Genomic DNA, 20,613 nt, shown 5'->3' with positions numbered 1-20,613 from the left:
TAAAGTTAACCAATAAAAAATCAGTGTTCCCTATAGCAATAGCAAAAATGTCAACGCTAGATGTGGTTTGATAACATACATTTAATAAGATACAAAATGCTTGTATACGAGCATTTTGTATCTTGTTAGCTCATCTATTTTTTGAAAACAAATTATGAACAATTGTCATCACCTTGGCGTCGGCGTCCGGTTAAGTTTTGCGTTAAGGTCGACTTTTCTCATAAAGTATCAATGCTATTGCATTCAAACTTGTTACACTTACTTACTATCATGAGGGGACGGGGCAGGCAAAGTAAGATAACTCTGGCGTGCATTATGTCAGAATTATGTACCCTTTTTATACTTAGAAAATAGAAAATTTGGTTAAGTTTTGTATTTAGGTCCTCTTTATTCCTAAAGTATTAAAGCTATTGCTTTCATTCTTGCAACACTTACTAACCATCATAAGGGGACTGTGCAGGCAAAGTTATGTAACTCCGACTTGCATTTTGATGGAATTATGGGCCCTTTATACTTGATTTTTTTTTTAAAGTTTTATGTTTTGGTCCATTTTACCCCTAAAGTATCATAGATATTGCTTTCATCACTCGCAAACTATCATAAGGGGACAGTAAAGGACAAATTGCATAACTCTGGTTGTCATTTTTTCGGAATTACGGCCCTTTTTTGACTTTGAATATATGGTTAAATTTTGTGTTTGGATCCACTTTACTTCTAAAGTATCAAGGCTATTGCTTTTAAACTTCAAATACTTTCATGCTATCATGAGGGTACTGTACCTGACAAGTTGAATTTTACCTTGACCTTTGAATGACATTGATGTTTATTTATTAAATTTTGCTTAAACTGCCATTACTTCTGTATGTATGATTAGATTTGATTGATACGTTGACAAAACAACTCTTACCTGACAAACCACAACAGACTCCACCCAAACCATCCCCACGCTCATCACCCCCCCCCGAATATCCCCCCCTCATTTTTTTCCCTTAAAGATCATCTTATAAATGACCACCACACCCTAACACTATACCCCCTCCACCCCCCCCCAAAAAAAAAAGATTTTTTAAAACATGGTTGAAAAGCACAAATATTTTTTTTAAACATGGTTAAAAAACACAAATATTTTTTTGTATTATTTTATTTTTGAAATACCGTCCAACCATCCCACCGAACACCCCCCCCCCCAAAAAAAAAATAAAAAAATCATTTTTGTTGCATTTTGTTTGCATGTTTTGAAGATAATGTAATAGATGACCACACCCCCACACTATACACCCCTCTCCACTCCAGCCCTCCATCCTTTGTGATTGAAATTGAGATAGGTCCCTTCACCTTTGAAAAGAAAAATAGATGAGCGGTCTGCACCCGTAAGGCGGTGCTCAGAGCTCCAGATAAGGGACGTACAGCCGTACATACGGCTTTTTCATGAAGGTTTACGCATTTATTGTTATAAACTGGACGTACAATTACGACTTGAATATCCCTTTTACGCATTTACAAAAAAAATCTGGCCGTACCGATACGTCCACGTCAGCGCGGCGTTATTTGTTGGTCTCTTACCTAACGGCGCCTTTTCGTTTATTTAAATTACCGAAAAGTTGTAGACTGGGTTCGGTATTATTGTCTATTCTGTCGCGTGATTGTTGGTTACTTTTCAAACCCGTCAAAAAATATGTCTGCGCGCAAGGAGGGCCGGCTACACCGAAAGCGGTTAATAAAACACACTTTGTTGTCCTACAATGGCTACATACGGTCGTCTTACCATCCTGACATTCAATCTGTAAACCCAGGAAAAAGACATTCTCGCCCCGATATTAAACAATTTGATTGCATCGGTGGCTAAAAATGTGGCTTTGACAGTTAACTGCTAAAGCAATTATTCTTTTGGGATGAGACAGTGACATTAGTGTTCATTAACTTAGCTAACTAGTTTGCTTGTGTTTTCTTGTCTAGAAAAATTATTTAAATGAAGAACTAGTATTTAGTCATGAGTTTTAATGTGTAGTTGTATTTGCATCATAATTTTGAATGGAAAACCTAATAAAGTAACTGTTTAAGAAGCTAAGTATATTTATTATAATTGCTGCAAATTTTTCTGTAAAGGCAGTTATACACCCTTCAATATTCAAGAACACGGGTAGTACAGTACTACCTGTTTTTTTTGATATGGTAGTACACGTACTAATTGATTTTCAGCGTTACTCCTTGTCTTTCTGTCAGTGGTAGTACCGTTACTAATTTCACAAATCCTTATCTGGAGCTCTGCGGTTCTCATGTTAAATCTATGTTACCAGACCACATTGCGTTGAAAAGTTTGACTATTGCTATAAGGAACACTGATTTCGTATGTATGAACTTTATTTTTCAAAATATTTTTCAAAATATTCGTTGATTGTGAGTGTAAATTGGGGTTTCAACATTCTTTTCCTCTGAAACCTAATAACCCAAACATTTGATATTGTTTAAGTAGCACAGCATTGTTGCTTTTCTACTAATTTAGTTCCAATTATGCCAGGAAGTAAAAACTGGCCAGACCCAGGGACCAATTTTTAATTCTTTCATCTTGATACTGTTGTGCCGGTGCCCGGCCTACAAAACGCGCACATACCTCGTGACTGGGAACCAGCGACAAATCGATATAGTGCATGCTGGGTAGCACGAGTTTGTACGGTCTCTTGTGCACGGGACGTTGAGGTGAGTAGATGTGTTTATGTGCCTATGTCCCTATGTGAGTATTGTGTGTGAAATAGTGAGCCTGCGTATAGTTTATATTGTATTATATGGTATTGTATTGTATATGTGTGTCGGTAACTGTGAGCCTGTAATTGTGAACCTGTGCGTGTAACCCTGAGTACGTAAGTAGTTCCAGGGGGTTTAGCCTGTGTATGTAAGCCAGTGTCTAGCTGTGAGCCTGTGTGTATTGTATTATATTGTATTTTATGTGCGTTCAACACGTATTTACCTGGAAGGCCATTCCCAGAAGATATAAGTGAGTCTGTGACTGTGTATGTAAGCCGGTGACTGTGTGTTTAAGTACGTGTTTGCCTGGAAGTGTATTCCAAGAAGTACATGTATAGTGCCATTTCGTGACGTGGACGAGCCGACAAGTGTACCCGACGAGCCGACGAGTGCACCCGACGAGCCGACGAGTGTACCCGACGAGCCGACGCGTGAAGCCGACAAGTTCCCTCGAAGACGACGAGGACGATTGGTGCCGTCCAGACGTGGATTCCAGTCGATGCCCATGTGAGTAGTCTAGTATATTATCTTTGCTAGCGGTTGTGATAATTGCATTAAAACCCACGAATAGCTAACCGGGTGAAAACACTACAATGGTAGTACGGGTGGGGTTTGTGTAATTGTGTTTTAACGGTTAGGCTAGTTCTATATATAACTTTGTTGCAAATAAATCGGCATCGTGAAATTTAGTTTGGACCGTCGCATCAAATTTAATTTAAAGTTCTGTGTTCGTTTTAAAACGTTATTTCTATAATTTAACAGTTGCACGCATTTTTCGTCTATTTTTAGTCGTGTGTAAAAACAGACGGCATCATAGTTTTTTTTCATTGTTCACATTCGCCGGCCGTGTTATCAGTTGGCGAAATATTTGTTAAAAAACGTGATTGTCCAATGCTGTTTGTAACAGGTTCATTGCTTGTGTAATTAACGGACGGCCACGTGTTTTTTATTTGGCAATTTCCCGTGATTAGTTGGCGCGTATTCTGTGCGCAGCAGTTCATAATAAACGTGTTTGGTTGACTTCTTTGTATCAGTAAAGTCCGAGGAAATAGAAGTTTACGGGCACGAGTTTTGTCTATATATAATTCTTTTTAGAGCAGTGTTATTGCGAATGTAAACTGGGTCCCGGGAAATTGGTGCTTAACGAAAGTTAAAGCGACGTGTTTTTATTTGCAGTTTTTTATTAATTATTTATAGAAACAACAGCGGTAGCGATTTTATTTATCGTTTATTAGTGAGCAATTTTATGTTAATTGTCGTCCAGTTCTACGCTGATTGGAATTTTATTTTTCCGAAGTGTTTTTTTTTTAATTTTAAATAAATAAATTGGCAATGATGAGTTGCGTGGGCAGCAAGAGTCGCTCACCGGGGCCACAATTAATACGAGTAAATTTTGACCCTCCCAATGTATTGACATCTATTCCGGGGGTGGGGCCAAAATTGGCTAAGGTCATTGTGCAGTTTAGGGAGATTACGGGGAACCTGTCCCCAGACTCGTTGGGAGTGATTATTCGGCGGCCTCTGGATCGAGAGGATATGCGGTTGTTGGACTTCCGTCCTAACCCAATGTTGTTGGCTGAGGCCTTTGGGGAAGAGGATGAAACCCATGATGAGGGGATGGGGCGGTTGTTATTAGGTGGATCAGTTGACTCGCACGAAAGGTGGGGGGTAGGTATGCCTGTCCGAAAGGAAGGGCCCTATGCTCAGGATCTGGTAAAGGCTGAGCTTGCTTCCCAGATATCCGACTTGGAGGCGGATATCACGGCTTGCTGGGAAGAGCTTCAGGTTAGAATGAGGGAACCATTGCCCCTTTTTACAAAACCCCAGGTACCGATAAACCAGCCTATCATATACAATCAGCCTGCTACGTTGGCGTCTATTAACCAACATAGCATGTACAATCAGCCTGCTAACCTGGCGCCCGTTAACCAACTTAGCATACCAAATCAGTCTGCTACGTTGGTACCCATCAACCAACCGGTACAAAATCAGCCCGCTAACCAGGTACCCATTAACCAACCGGTACAAAATCAGCCTGCTAACCTGGTACCTATCTACCAACCTAGCATGTACAATCAGCCTGCTACATTGGTACCCATTAATCAGCCGGTACAAAATCAGCCTGCTAATCCAGTGCCCATAAACCCACCTAGCCTACCCAATCAGCAGGCTACTCTGGCGCTCATCAACCCGCCGGTAATACCGAGCCTTCCTATTGCACTCCTGCCTGCAACTACACCAAACCCTGCTACTCGGGATGTGATTACCCGAATACCTAAAACCTTACAGTTTGATGGTCGAAGCAATTGGCCAGTTTTCCGGGGCAAGTTTGAGCGCTATGCCAATTTGCACCAATGGTCAGATGATGAGTGCGCTGATGGGTTGGTTTGGTGTTTGGTGGGAAAAGCTGCGGACTTCTATGCTGTATTAACTGACGGCAGGAAAACTGTCCCTTATAAGGAGTTACTGCATCGTCTGGAAGAGCGTTTCGACGCCAAAGAGCTCCCTGCTACTGCGCAAGGGCGTTTCCAGGCGATTTCTCAGGCGGTAGGAGAATCATTGGATGAGTGGTCAGATCGCGTACTCACGCTAGCCACTAAGGCATTCCGAGATCTGCCCCAAACATACGCCACCGAGCAGGCAGTGGCAAAGTTTTGCTATGGGCTACATGACAAAGAAGCACGCCTGCAGGTGAGCATGCAGCAACCAAAGTCGATAGGAGAGGCAATTGAAAAAATTAGAATGTTCCATCACATTCAATTTGCATGTGCCCCTACCCAGGAGACTGAGCAAGAAGAGTCAAGGTGGGTTCACGAGGTGAAGAAAGCACCCACTGCGGATGAGGTCAGTGTGTCGGCGGTCGATAAATTGACCCAGGTGGTCGAGAAGTTGCTGGATGCTGTGGAGAGATTGTCAAACTCTTTTGGAAGTTCGGCCGTTGATCCCGTTGTCCGACAACCGGGTAAGCCGTTTCGAAATAAAAAAGGCTATGCCGAATACCCTGTGGAGTGCTCCTACCCAGGGAAGGTCCGGAACCGGTGGTACGACGACCAACGCCAGGTTATGTATCCTGCGGGTGCGGGTGGCGGAGGTTTACGTGGGCATCGGAACCAAAAATCAAAAGTCCGCCCTGAGGGATCGTATCGCGGCAGATATGGTTCCAACTGGGGACATTTCCATGCCATGTCCTTGCCCAACCATAAGGAGAAGGAGCCCGTTGTGGTAGCTGCGACGACTAAGCAGTTGGGCCAGCCGGAAGTGGATCATGTAAACCAGCTAGGTCCGGTTTCCCAGTTCTGCATGAAGGTGCAGCATGCCAAGGACGTGCACGATGCAGTTCCCTTGGTGCTGCCAACAGTGCCAGATGTCGTCAGTGATCCAGGGATGGTCATTGGCAATATCACTGAAGGAGACCATGGGGATCCTGTGTGCGTGGATGCATTTCGCGTACAACGGGTGTACGGGGAGTCTGCGGAAGCAGCCAGCCGAGAGGCGGCAGAAGTTGCCCAGGGAGGGGAAATTGGCCAGGCAGCGCGAGAGATGGCCAGGTCGGCCACTGGAGATGGGGCCAAACCGACCGTCGGACATGTGGATCCGGCTGATGTCGCTGCGGCGTACCGCCGGAAGTGTGCGACCGGATACGGAATCGCCGCGGGTGACAACCGAGGGGTCGGCGCATCCGGATACCGAGTTGCCCCGGACAAAAGAAGGGAGGATGAATTTCGAAGGCCTGTTAGGCGTGGCTTAAGAGGGTGGCGACCCTCTAGTTCTCGCCGCTGGGAGCGGTCCCAGCGTTGGAAATTAGGTTGGCGACCACCAGAGTGTCTAACTTCCAAAATCTGTTCCGCCTAACATTGTAAATGGCGAGGTTAATTGTTAGTAAAACTAGGAAAACAATTAAAAATACAATATTCCCCCAATTTAAACAATTACAGTAACGTTGCAGTCACATAATACTAAACAGCCGTATGGTCACCTATTTTTGTGATCCTCTTTACTACTCTGATGTTTAATTACTGGAAACTCTATCCTATTCGCGGTGTTGTTAATGTATTACGTTGTACGCAGAATAACAAAAGTATAGTTCTCTTAAACATTTTGATTATAATAAATTTGCTTGTGTTAAGACATATTCAATGTTTTTTGGAAATATTGCATTTTTACAATTTAAAGCCAACACTATGATTGGTGGTAGTAGTATTTGTTATAAAAGTAGATTTGAAATAGGATTGTTGTATCAAAATGTTTTTTATAGTAAGGGTATACTCTAGTAGTAACACTAAAAGCAGCAGCAGCAGAAGTAGCAGTAGCAGTAGTAGTAGTAGTAGTAGTAGTAATAGTAGTAGTAGTAGTAGTATTAGCAGTAGCAGTAGTAGTAGTAGTAGTATTAGCAGTAGCAGTAGTAGTAGTAGTAGTATTAGCAGTAGCAGTAGCAGTAGTAGTAGTAGTAGTAGTAGTAGTAGTAGTTGTAATAGAAGTAGTAAGTAGTAGTAAAAGTTGTTGCTGTAGTAGTAGTTACTTTAGTTGTAGTTATAGTAAAAGCATAGTTCATATGAAACTAAGTTCTAGAGTAATGTTGAAAATTTTAATGGATGAATGAAGACAAAGTTCATTAAATAAATTCATTTATAAATGATTGATGATTGTTTCCTGGGAGATATATTTTATATCATAATAGTATGCCCAAATACTTAATAAGAACTCCACATGTACTACCTCCATACAATAAATGAATATTACCTAAGTATAAAAGTAATAGTTCTCTTAAACATTTTGATTAATTTGATTAGATTGTTTTGAATATATATATATGTCCTATTGTCTCAGTTTAAGCCCAGTCTTTTATTGCAATATTGTTGGAACTATAAACTTGAAATTAATCTGAGCAGTGCTCTGCGAAATGAGGGTTTAATGAATAGGCATAAAGTGTCGTCCCAAATTATCTTGTGCCGTCCGCGCTTTACTTCCTGTAATGTTTGTATTACCGCGCTAAGTAGTGCTTTGCACAATCACGGATGTGTTTGATTATTTCCCGTGAAGTCTGGTTTCCCTTATGGTCGGATGTGACATTGTCGGACGACCACTGTCACACTCCATACTGTTTGTGGCCGGAAGTGGTATTTCCCGGAATTGTTCTTTTAAACAATATTTGCAGGTCTTTTGAATTTTTTACGTGACCATGCTTGACGGCAACTGTCATGATGCATCAATTTCATTTTTTGTTAATGGCCGGAGGTGTTTCCAGGTGCATGTACACTTTATTTTGTTTTTATTTTTGTAAAGTACATTATTTCTCAGTGGGATCTCCACATTCTAATACATAAGGGAATGTACTTGTTGGACGAAAGCCAACAATAATGTTTTTTCTTGATTAAGTAATTGTCAGACGATAGCCGACAAGAATGTTCTTTTTTATTTTACTAATTTGATGGAATTTTAAATATGCAAGAAACATATTGGTCACTAACCGCTAGAATGCAGCGGTCTGTATGTACCCCGCTTGGCAAAGGCACTCCTGTGCCTGCGGGAAGGGGGAAATCATAGTCCCATTTGAGTCTCTGTCTTTTCTGCCTTGGGTGCGACTGTACGATTACCATGATGGCGGCGGCCCAAGAGGAGAAAAGTGGGAGGAGTGTAGTGGGTACAATAGTTTTTGTTTTATTTTAGTTGTATTTCCCTCCAGATAATGTCAATAAAATGAATTTGTAACATTAAAAGCAATTAAAGGTATTATACTTGGACAAAAATAAGATTATTTTTATTCTTATACTTTTAACCTTTTGCCACTTAGATATGTATTTAACGCATTCGTAGTCCCTTTGTTAAAATTCTTGTATAATATAACCAAGATGATTTTTATTGTTGATAATGCATTTCCATGTGGGGGTGAGGACCTTCTCATGTGTGCTGCAAAGCGGATGTATTTGTCGCATTTATGTTATTTGTTAAAATTTGTGAAAATAGGTTGTAAGGTGGGTGCTCCTGTCCATTCATTGTGTAGACAAGAAAAGGACAGGAGTTACAGGACCTTGTTTTGAAAAAGAAGGCGAATTTTTTGGCAGATTTGTTTTTACACAATTTTAGGCTTATATGCATCATCAAATTAAAAGCAGTCACAGTGACTATTGATTAAATTTAATTATGGCTTTATGGTTAAAGCGTATAGTTTCATAGTTGTGCAAATTAGCAATTCACTGAAACTGTTTTTGTTTATCATGTCTTTGCATTTTGTAAGCAAGCCTATTTGCACCAAGGCATAACCAATTGTGGGTTATTGTTGGTTATTATTCTAAGATTATGAAAAGGGGGTTATTGACATTTAATGGAGATGAATGAATTTTAGTTGTTGTATATTGCAGACGTTGCGCAGAAAGAGAGGTCGGACGAAAGCTGGCCGGCATGCAGACCTGACTTTGAGGTGTTAGGTCAAGGTGCTTACGCGAGGGGCACTATTACTTCATCGGTAGCTCCGGTACGATTCCTTCGCTGTGTGGCGTCGTCCCAAAAGGAGAAAAGTGGGAGGAGTGTTGTGCCGGTGCCTGGCCTACAAAACGCGCACATACCTCGTGACTGGGAACCAGCGACAAATCGATATAGTGCATGCTGGGTAGCACGAGTTTGTACGGTCTCTTGTGCACGGGACGTTGAGGTGAGTAGATGTGTTTATGTGCCTATGTCCCTATGTGAGTATTGTGTGTGAAATAGTGAGCCTGCGTATAGTTTATATTGTATTATATGGTATTGTATTGTATATGTGTGTCGGTAACTGTGAGCCTGTAATTGTGAACCTGTGCGTGTAACCCTGAGTACGTAAGTAGTTCCAGGGGGTTTAGCCTGTGTATGTAAGCCAGTGTCTAGCTGTGAGCCTGTGTGTATTGTATTATATTGTATTTTATGTGCGTTCAACACGTATTTACCTGGAAGGCCATTCCCAGAAGATATAAGTGAGTCTGTGACTGTGTATGTAAGCCGGTGACTGTGTGTTTAAGTACGTGTTTGCCTGGAAGTGTATTCCAAGAAGTACATGTATAGTGCCATTTCGTGACGTGGACGAGCCGACAAGTGTACCCGACGAGCCGACGAGTGCACCCGACGAGCCGACGAGTGTACCCGACGAGCCGACGCGTGAAGCCGACAAGTTCCCTCGAAGACGACGAGGACGATTGGTGCCGTCCAGACGTGGATTCCAGTCGATGCCCATGTGAGTAGTCTAGTATATTATCTTTGCTAGCGGTTGTGATAATTGCATTAAAACCCACGAATAGCTAACCGGGTGAAAACACTACAATACATATTAATTAATGTGGTGTTGGGAGAGGAGGAGGGGGTATTTGTTACTTCTGCGATATGCTCTCATTGTATTGCCTGATGTTTTATGAAGGTATTGGTGTTTTAATGATAAATTTAAAATAAACTTGCGCTGCTGTGGTTTATATTGAAAAAATACAACTTTTTGCGTTTTCACATGAACACCGGGATTCAGATTGGATTGTCCGCTCACATGACCCAGTTTCCTGATGAAATAGAGGATATTTGTTGGATTCTGTGGAATATCAATTTTAATTCATGAGCGATCATAGAAAATATTAAAATAAAATATATTTTGTTCTATAATTCCTAGTGATAAATTTACTAATCGATATACCTCCGACTTAAACAAAATCTTTTTATTTTATGCCTTTTTTTCACCGATTATTTACATTGTTAAAGAGTTTTATCTTGAGAATTTCGCTGCAATAATGACGTCAGTTTTTGATGAATAAATAAAAGGTATTTTTCACTTTTACACTGTTTGAAACAGTGAATTATCAGTTTTGATTCGCTGATATTTCTCTTCAAACCACCGGAAAGCATAAAATAATCCACTTCGACAGCAAGTTAATTTGTAGATATTCATGACTGTGTTACTTTTTACCCAACAGTGCAGGACAAGGTGGAGACCCTTCAAGAGAGACTGGATGCCTACATGGCGGTGGACAAGTCCATCAATGAGCCCCTGGAGACCGTGGATGGGGCCACAAAGGCTAAACGATGTAAGCAGTGCCTTAGATTAAGCCTTTCCCGATCAGATGCAAAGTGAAAATTGCTTTATGCAAACAGCACAAAAAAAGTATCTCGCAGTCAGTGTAGTTTAAATGCTGTTTGCTGCTAATCAGTATCTCAGGGTTGGAAATGATGCCCTTAAAAACTTAAATGTATTAAGAAAAGTCTTGAATTAAATTTCATTTTCTAAGGGAATAAAAATGGGTCAAAGTGCGTATGTAAGTGGTTAAGGGTTAACAGGGTTTCACATCAATATTTTATGGTAGGGGTCTTGGCATAGATGTTTTTAAAATGGTCAAGTCTGGTTTTAGAAAACTCAGGCTGATATCACTTTTTCATATATTGATATGTTTATGAGATCAGCTCACTGAAAATTGGGCTTAATGCATGTGTGTAGTGTGTCATTTCAGATTAGCCTATGCAGTCGGCATAGGACTCTTTAAGAAGGGATTTCCTTTAAATGAAACATTCTTTCAAAGTGGAAAGAATTGAACCTGATTAGCCTGTGCAGATTTTTTTCCACATGCTTCATTTTCCCAGAGCAAGGCTCTAGTTTTATTATAAGTCCAGAGCTCCTGATCAGAGGGTTTATATGTGCAGTGGTTTTTTTAAGTGTGAGCTCCTGATCAGAGGGTTTATATGTGCAATGGGTTTAATAAGTGTGAGCTCCTAATCTGAGGGTTTATATGTGCAGTGGGTTTCATAAGTGTGAGCTCCTGATCAGAGGGTTTACATGTGCAATGGGTTTAATAAGTGTGAGCTCCTGGTCAGAGGGTTTATATGTGCAATGGGTTTTATAAGTGTGAGCTCCTGATCAGAGGGTTTATATGTACAATGGGTTTTATAAGTGTGAGCTCCTGATCAGAGGGTCTATATGTGCAATGGGTTTTAAAAGTGTGAGCTCCTGATCAGAGGGTTTATATGTGCAATGGGTTTTATAAGTGTGAGCTCCTGATCAGAGGGTTTATATGTGCAATGGGTTTTATAAGTGTGAACTCCTGATCAGAGGGTTTATATGTGCAATGGGTTTTATAAGTGTGAGCTCCTGATCAGATGGTTTATATGTGCAATGGGTATTATAAGTGTGAGCTCCTGATCTGAGGGTTTATATGTGCAATAGGTTTTATAAGTGTGAGCTCCTGATCAGAGGGTTTATATGTGCAATGGGTTTTATAAGTGTGAACTCCTGATCAGAGGGTTTATATTTGCAATGGGTTTTATTGTGAGCTCCTGATCCGAGGGTTTATTTGTGCAATGGGTTTTATAAGTGTGAGCTCCTGATCAGAGGGTTTTTATGTGCAATGGGTTTTAAAAGTGTGAGCTCCTGATCAAAGGGTTTATATGTGCAATGGGTTTTATAAGTGTGAGCTCCTGATCAGAGGGTTTATATGTGCAATGGGTTTTATAAGTGTGAGCTCCTGATCAGAGGGTTTATATGTGAAATGGGTTTTAGTGTGAGCTCCTGATCAGAGGGTTAATATGTGCAATGGGTTTTATAAGTGTGAGCTCCTGATCTGAGGGTTTATATGTGCAATGGGTTTTATAAGTGTGTAAGTATCCTTAAGTAGACTCATGTTGTTCACAACAGACAAGGACTGTATCAAAATAATAAATCATTTAATGTATCTAAAAGTGAGCGTACTTATGGTTGTGTTGTTTATATGAAAATATCAGTGATTTAAAATGGGAAATTCTTTTTTTAAATATTACAAATAACAGTGGAAATCTTCAATAATCTTTCCTGGTTCCCGAATTAACACAAAAAAAAGACACTGATTGTCAACAACTAAAATTGCCATTTTTGTTTTGAAGCAGATAACAAATATGTAAAGACTTTATTAAGTTTGTTAATACAAATCTAATTAAAACATAGTTGCTTATAAAAATATACATGGGTTTCATATCTATTTGCCTCATTTATTATGCTCCCCGAAATAAAATTTCGGCGGAGCATAAAGTTGCCAGTTTGTCCTTCCTAACTTACTTCCTTACTTCCTTCAGTCACACTTTTGCTACCGTTTCTCATAGCGCCTTCAATACTTTACCAATTGCTTTCATATTTGGCATGTAGGTACCTTGCATGGACCTCTACCTTTTGATGAGGTTTGAGGTCACTCGTGTCAAGTTCAAGGTCGCCGAAGCTAATAATAGACTTCCTTCCGTCACACTTTTGCTACTGTTTCTCATAGCGCCTTCAATACTTTACCAATCACTTTCATATTTGGCATGTAGGTACCTTGCATGGACCTCTACCTTTTGATGAGGTTTGAGGTCACTCAGGTCAAGGTCAAGGCCACCGAGGCTAATAATAAACTTCCTTCCGTCACACGTTTTCTACCGTTTCTCATAGCGTCTTCAATACTTAAACAATCGCTTTCATATTTGGCATGAAGGTACCTTGCCTGGAACTCTACCTTTTAATGAGGTTTGAGGTCACTGTGGTCAAGATCACAGAGGCTAATAATAGACTTTCTTCCTTCACACTTCTGCTACCGTTTCTCATTGGGCATTCAATACTTTACCAATCGCTTTCATATTTGGAATGTACGTACCTTACATGGACATCAAGTTCAACCTTTTTGATGAGGTTTGAGGTCACTGGGGTCAAGGTCAAGGTCACCGAGGTTAATAATAGATTTGTTTAGGTGGTTATTAACACATAGAATGACAAAGCGCATCATCGGGGAGCATCCATCAGTTTCACTGATATTCTTGTTGTCTTATTTAGATTAATGAAAAAATTGTGCATCCTTGAAAATAACCAACACAAGGATAGTTGCTAACATTTGGTTGTGTGTAACCCAGCTGCAAGTCACATATCCCAGAAGATCAAGAAGTCTTACATCGCCTCGACGAGTCGACTGGTTTCCAGTTTCCGCCAGACGGCCCCTGCGTACACAGTTGTAAAGAGCTTCCACGGCCACAAAGACGGGGTGTGGGAAGTGAACACATCCAAACTGAATCCCCAGATTATTGGAACCGCATCTGCTGGTAAGGGACTTAAAAAGTGTTTTGGAATGGGCTAAATTTTAGAAAAACACAAAGGGCAAGATTTTAGAAAAAAAAATTATGGGCAAACTTTAGGAAAAACACATAATGAGTTAGATTAAAAAAAAACACATCATGGGCTAGATTTTAGAAAAATCGCATAATGGGCTAGAATATTGGGGAAAAATACACATAATTGGCTAGATTTTAGAAAAACACATACTGGGCTAGATTTTAGAAAAACACACGAAGGGCAAGATTTTAGAAAAACTTACAATGGGCAAACTTTAAGAATAACAAATAATGAGCTAGATTAAGAAAACAACGCATAGTGTGCTTGATTTTGGAAAAAAACATAATGGGCTAGATTTTAGAAAACCACATAATGGGCTAGATTTTAGAAAATCACAATGGGCTAGATTTTAGAAAATCACATAATGGGCTAGTTTAAAGTAAAATACATAATGAACTAGATTTAAGAAAGAAACAATAATGGTCTAATTTAAGAAAAACACATACTGGGCTAGATAATAAAAAACAACATAAAGTAATGAAAACACACCATAATGGGCTAGAATTTAGAACAAAAACACCATGCCATTCCCCAATCAGAACATGCATTTAATCCAAATATTCCAAAACGAGGCCTTTATAGCATTTTCACTTGAACTTCATTTTACCATTCCTCCAATCAGCTATTGTATTTCTTCACTGTAGATCACTCTGCCCGGATCTGGAATGTGGAAACCGGCCTGTGCCTGCTACAGTATCTGGGTCACTCAGGCTCGGTAAATGCGATCCGGTTCAATCCAGTCAAGGACGGCGTCGTGACAACTTCAGGCGAGGGCACGGCTCATATCTGGTCACCCCAGGTCTCGATTTCTTCAATGGACGCCTTAGTGAGTGGTAGCTCAGTGATGTTTTTGAGGCAATTTCATTATAGACTTTTTTTGCTCCATTGCATTGTTGGCCTTAGACTTATTGACACGGAGTTAATTTCCTGGGACTAAAACCAGTACTTGGTGTTTATTGTGGAGATGGAAGAAACAGTATATGGTGTCTATGGGGGAGATTGAAGAACCAGTATTTGGTTTCTATGGGTGACATGGAAGGAACAGTCCCAGTGGGGATCGAACCTGGGACTTTTTTGTTGCCAGTTGGACTACATATCCACTACACCATGCCCATGGTGACCTCTAAGTATGGACTTAGACCCAAGAGTTTGAAGATTTACAGGTTACTAATGAAATGTAATGTCATTGGACAAATTGTTCAATAACACGAATAATATTTTTGTAGGAGAAACATGCAAAATTAGACTCAACAATCAAATGTTTATAGAATATCACACTTTAAAGAATAATCTTTAAATCTGCTTAGTTTTATATATGTTAGGTGAATAGAACCCAGGTTTTCAACAAGGTTGAATATCCTTGTTGTTAGATTATGTTATGGTGGGTGGAGGGGCTGACTTGGGAGTAGGTAGCGTCAACAGTGGTACCTGGTCAATAACTTCGTTGGTATTGACAAATCTCGATTTCACTTTAGATAGGACAAGCTTGCATGGAGACTTAACAAGGATTTGGTTTTGGGACGTATTGGGTCAAGATGAAGGATAATGTTACTAAAAATATAAAAAACAGGAAAGAGGTGTTTTTTTGTTCACTAATGTTCTTGATGAAACTTGCAAGCTTAAATTGAAATCTAAGTCACTTTCACTAAAAAAAGAAAAAAAGAAAAACCTCAATATTTTCTTTTTTTACAGAGTTTTTGCACTGAAATTTGTTATGTATGTTTGAAGGTAGCCTAAATGCACACCAAGCTTTGGAGAACATTGTGTTGCCAGTCATGTCAATGTCACTGTTACTAAGAATTTAAGACCAGTGACAATTTTAAATATTATGAAATACAGGGTTATTTAATTTCAATAAAATGTGTCCGAGTATAAAAGTTGCAAATACCAGCCACCATTGGAAAATACGCTCCTGTTGTTTCCTTTTATACAAAATTCTGGAGATTTAATGAAACTCTGCCAGTGATTTTTTTACCTGCGAGTCCTGTGTCCTGGACTCACAAAAACCTCTGGGGATGCAAAGTTTCCAATTATGTGAGTCCCAAAAATGCATTGAAATTTCTCCCAAAATAATATCGTTTAATATTTGGACTCATTCTTTCAATACGGGAATTCGAAGATTTGCAAGTTATCGAGTCCCAGGACTCAGATGAGAAAATTTGTAAAAATATCACTGCTCTGCCATTTATGTTTTTAGCGGGCCCAGTCATCCGAGGATTATCTTGATATGTCAGACCAGTGTGAAACCAACGAAGGTTTGTATCTGAGGACCAAGTCACAGAGATTGTTTTTGTCTGAGGGCTCTGATGCAAGGATTTGGTGTATTCAAGGGCCCTATGGGAGAGATTTTGTGTAATTCAGGTTTCCTGTGGTAGGGATTTATTTGGTGTAAATAAGGATCCTCGTGACATGCATTGGGTGTAAATGAGGGCCCTAAGGGAGGGATAATATGCTGTAAACTAGGTCCAATTGGAGTACCTAGTGGACAAGATTTGGTACTATTAAGGCAATAGTGGCCAAGATTTGGTATACATTAGGGCTTAGTTGCAGAAATTTGGAACACTTAAGGAGCTGAAATTTTGTGTACATGAGAGACCAGTGGCCGAGATTTGGTATACCAGTACATGAGGGCCTAGAGGTAGGGATCTCCTGCAAATGCGGGCAGAGTAGCTGAAATTGTAAACGCTTTAAGGCCAAGGGGAAGCAGGGATTTGATGTACATTAGTGCTGTGTTGCAGAGATATACATGAAGGCCCAGTGCAAGAGATTTTATACATATGTATACAGTCAGGTATAACATTTTGTCAATATTAATGATGCAATTGTATAATTATCTAGTTGTCTTGAACACTTATAAGTGTTCAAAATTATTGAATGCAAAATTAATAACATCATAATTAATTGTGATTCTGAGTGTTAAATAATTCTGTTAATTAAACAGTTTATCCTAAGTTTTATGTTCTATCCAACTATTCTTTCTTTAAAGTGTGTTGAACTTTTGTTTTTTTTAGAGAATCCAGATCAACCCACCACTCTCCGGACCCCACTCCGTGAGCTGATTGGACATCACAGTGTGGTGATTGCAGCTGATTGGTTGAACTTTGGTGGTCAGGCGATAACCGCATCCTGGGATAGAACGGCCATCTTGTTTGACGCAGAAACTGGGGCAAACTTGACTGTTCTCAAAGGTAAGTCCAGACTGGACGTACTATGTTTCCTAAGTCTTTAAAGATACTTATTTACAGATGCTTTATACTTAAATGTACTCTCTTTTTTTGCCCCCGAAGGAGGGCATATAGTGATCGGACTGTCCGTCCTACTGTCCTTCCGTCACACTGTGCGTTTAGGTTTAGAAAAATGCTCATAACTTCTATGTCCCTTGAGATATAACCTTCATATTAAGTATGCATGTGTATATGGACAAGGCCTTTCAATACTCATACAAACTTTGACCCCAGTGACCTTGACCTTGAACTAAGGGTATGTGTTTAGGTTTCGAAATCTGCGTTTAGGTTTCGAAAAATACTCATAACTTCTATGCCCATTGAGATATAACCTTCATATTTGGTACGCATGTGTATATGGACAAATCTTTTCCATACGTACACAAATTTTGACCTCTGTGACCTTGACCTTTAACTTAGGGTCCGCTTTTAGATTTCGAAATCTGTGTTTAGGTTTCAAAAAATGTTCATAACTTCTATGTCCCTTGAGATATAACCTTCATATTTGGTATGCATGTGTATATGGACTAGGCCTTTTCATACGCACAAAAATGTTGACCCCTGTGACCTTGACCTTGAATTTTGGTCCGTGTTAAGATTTCGAAATCTTAGTTTAGGTTTCGAAAAATGCCCATAACTTCTGTCAAAGCGTTTATAGGGGGCATATGTCATCCTATGGTGATAGCTCTTGTTTTTTTTGTATTTTCAAACAAAACTACAATATTTGAATTATATATATTAACCTTAAAACTATATTATGAAGTAAACAAATGAATTAAAGAAAACAAATAGATAAATAAAAAGATTTGTCATCATAGGTTTTGAAAATCAGGACCATGCATGCCCTTTTTTGTTCATGCGTCATTTATGTGGAGTTCTCTTCCATACAGGCCACGACCAGGAACTGACAGACGTAAGGGCTCATCCCAGTCAAGACCTCGTGGTGACCTCATCCAAGGATACGACCTTTAGACTGTGGGACTTCAGAGACCCTAACATGCCTGTCACAGTATTCCAGGGCCACAATCAGTAGGGGCCGCTATATCAGAGCCTTTCTCTATGAAAAGAAGGCTAAATATAGGCTGATATTTGATAGGCTATATTTGAACCTTTCTCTATGAAAACAAGGCTTAATATAGGCTGATATTTGATAGGCTATATTTGAGCCTTTCTCTATGAAAACAAGGCTTAATATAGGCTGATATTTGATAGGCTTTATTTAAGCCTCGCTCTATGAAAACAAGGCTTAATATAGGCTGATATTTGATAGGCTATATTTGAGCCTTTCTCTATCAAAACAATGCTTAATATAGGCTGATATTTGATAGGCTATATGTGAGCCTCGCTCTATGAAAACAAGGCTATATATAGGCTGATATTTGATAGGCTATCTTTTAGCCTTACTCTATGGAAACAAGGCTTAATATAGGCTGATATTTCGATATTTGATAGGCTATATTTGAGCCTGGCGTATAAAAACAAGACTAAATATTGGCTGATATTTCGCTATTTGATAGGCTGTATTTGAGCCTGGCTCTATGAAAACAAGACTAAATATTGGCTGATATTTCGATATTTGATAGGCTATATTAGAGCCTTTCTCTATGAAAACAAGGCTAAATATAGGCTTATATTTGATAGGCTATATTTGAGCGTCGCTCTAAGAAAACAAGACTAAATACATGTATAGGCTTATTCATATTTTGTGTTTATGTTGGTTTGTATTGTGCTGTATTGTGCTGTTTTGTACTGTTTTGGCAATTGGTCACTTGCCTTAAATAAAGGACCAACTAATTGTTTTTAATGAAAATTCAATACTGCTCCAGCAGCTGGAGTTTCACTTCTTTATATTATATTTGATAGGCTATCTTTTAGCCTTACTTTATGGAAACAAGGCTTAATATAGGCTGATATTTCGATATTTGATAGGCTATATTTGAGCCTGGCTCTTTGAAAACAAGACTAAATATAGGCTTATATTTGATAGGCTATATTAGAGACTCACTCTGTAAAAACAATGCTTAATATAGGCTAATATTGGATAGGCTATATCAGAGCATGGCTTTTTGAAAACACGGTTTAATATAGGCTGATGTTTGATAGGCTATATTAGAGTCTGGCTCTTTGAAAAAAAGGCTATATTATATAGGCTAATATTTGAAAGGGTATATTAGTGCGTCGCTCAATGAATACAATGCTGAATATAGGCTGATGTTTGATAGGCTATATTAGAGCCTCGCTCTATGACAACAAGGTTCAATACAGGCTGATGTTCGATAGGCTATATTTGAGTATTGCTTTATGAAAACAAGGCTAAGTATAGGCCGATATTTGAGGGCAATATTTGAGCCTCGCTCTATGAAAACAAGATTAAATATAGACTGATACTTGATAGGCCTTATTATCCTATAATGATGCCTGTAAAAATATATACATTTTTATACCTCCTGGTATGGGTGGCATACAGCAGTTGCACTGTCCGCCCGCCTGTTCGGCATTCCATTTTTTGGAGGATTTTTATGTAACCCTGACATATATTGAGCTGATTTTTAACCAGGTTTTCCGAAGGAAAAAACTGGTTATTAGATTGGCGAATGCGGGCGGGCTGGCTGGCTGGCTGGCTGGCGGGCTGGCTGGCGGAACAAGCTTGTCCGGGCCATAACTATGTCGTTCATTGTCAGATTTTAAAATCATTTGGCACATTTGTTCACCATCATTGGACGGTGTGTCGCGCGAAATAATTACGTCTATATCTCCAAGGTCAAGGTCACACTTTGAGTTCAAAGGTCAAAAATGGCCATAAATGAGCTTGTCCGAGCCATAACTATGTCGTTCATTGTCAGATTTTAAAATCATTTGGCACATTTGTTTACCATCATTGGACGGTGTGTCGCGCGAAATAATTACGTCGATATCTCCAAGGTCAAGGTCACACTTTGAGTTCAAAGGTAAAAAATAGCCATAAATGAGCTTGTCTGGGCTATAACTATGTCATTCATTATGATATTTTAAAATCATTTGGCACATTTGTTCACCATCATGGGACGGTGTGTCGCACAAAAGAATCACGTCAATATCTCCAATGTCAAGGTCGCCACGACTAAAAATAGATTTATTTTAAAACAAACTTACAAAGGGGGTTCATTTTGTTTGTTCATTTAAAAAGTTCAGTTTGAGTTGTCTCCCTTTATCAGATTTTTTTTCACAATGAAAACCTGGTTTTGTGACAATTTTGTCCCTTGTTGGTATGTGTGTCTAATTACAGATGCAGTGTGAGTTTCGTTCCAGTTCATGCATTTCAGGCCTTGGACTGATGAATTTTCGCTATAATAACTGTATTGCGGAGAACTGTACATTTTTAGAATAAATATTGATCAACAACATTTGATTTGCTATTTCTGACCAGTAACAGCAACATTTGATTTGTTATTCTAGACCAGTATCAACAACATTTGGTATGTTATTCTAGACCAGTATCAACAACATTTGGTATGTTATTCTAGACCAGTATCAACACCATTTGGTATGTTATTCTAAACCAGT

At 39.4% G+C, this 20,613-nt stretch overlaps 2 protein-coding genes and 1 long non-coding RNA gene across 7 annotated transcripts in view; all 3 read left to right on the top strand.

Annotated features, from left to right (window-relative positions):
* Positions 1–20,613, top strand: part of LOC127881551 (WD repeat-containing protein 37-like) — a 364,483-nt gene that overhangs the window by 4,487 nt on the left and 339,383 nt on the right. For 4 of the 5 annotated variants that reach the window (XR_008050132.1, XM_052429538.1, XM_052429537.1 and 1 more), the window contains exons 3-8: positions 10,665–10,775; positions 13,591–13,776; positions 14,491–14,672; positions 16,044–16,101; positions 16,858–17,034; positions 17,961–18,099. Coding sequence is in view for 4 of the 5 variants with exons in the window: in XM_052429538.1 (XP_052285498.1) it covers positions 10,665–10,775; positions 13,591–13,776; positions 14,491–14,672; positions 16,044–16,101; positions 16,858–17,034; positions 17,961–18,099 (853 nt within the window). In the remaining variant the exon portion in view is untranslated. Of the gene's footprint in view, positions 1–10,664; positions 10,776–13,590; positions 13,777–14,490; positions 14,673–16,043; positions 16,102–16,857; positions 17,035–17,960; positions 18,100–20,335; positions 20,454–20,613 lie in introns of those variants that run through there. The other variant, XM_052429539.1, reaches the window with a different exon arrangement.
* On the top strand, positions 1,581–9,943 carry LOC127881566 (uncharacterized). The gene is made up of 2 exons (XR_008050143.1): positions 1,581–2,697; positions 9,732–9,943. It is a non-coding gene; the product is annotated as an uncharacterized LOC127881566 (long non-coding RNA).
* On the top strand, positions 6,001–8,857 carry LOC127881555 (uncharacterized). Its single transcript, XM_052429545.1, has 2 exons — positions 6,001–6,820; positions 7,496–8,857. Exon 1 carries the CDS (start codon positions 6,043–6,045, stop codon positions 6,592–6,594), a length of 552 nt encoding a protein of 183 aa, XP_052285505.1. The 5' UTR covers positions 6,001–6,042; the 3' UTR covers positions 6,595–6,820; positions 7,496–8,857.

This window comes from Dreissena polymorpha, chromosome 5 (assembly GCF_020536995.1).
Source record: "Dreissena polymorpha isolate Duluth1 chromosome 5, UMN_Dpol_1.0, whole genome shotgun sequence".
Taxonomy (NCBI): domain Eukaryota; kingdom Metazoa; phylum Mollusca; class Bivalvia; order Myida; family Dreissenidae; genus Dreissena; species Dreissena polymorpha.
The sequence above is the reverse complement of the archived record's forward strand: the minus strand, read 5'-3'. Positions and strand labels throughout refer to the sequence as shown.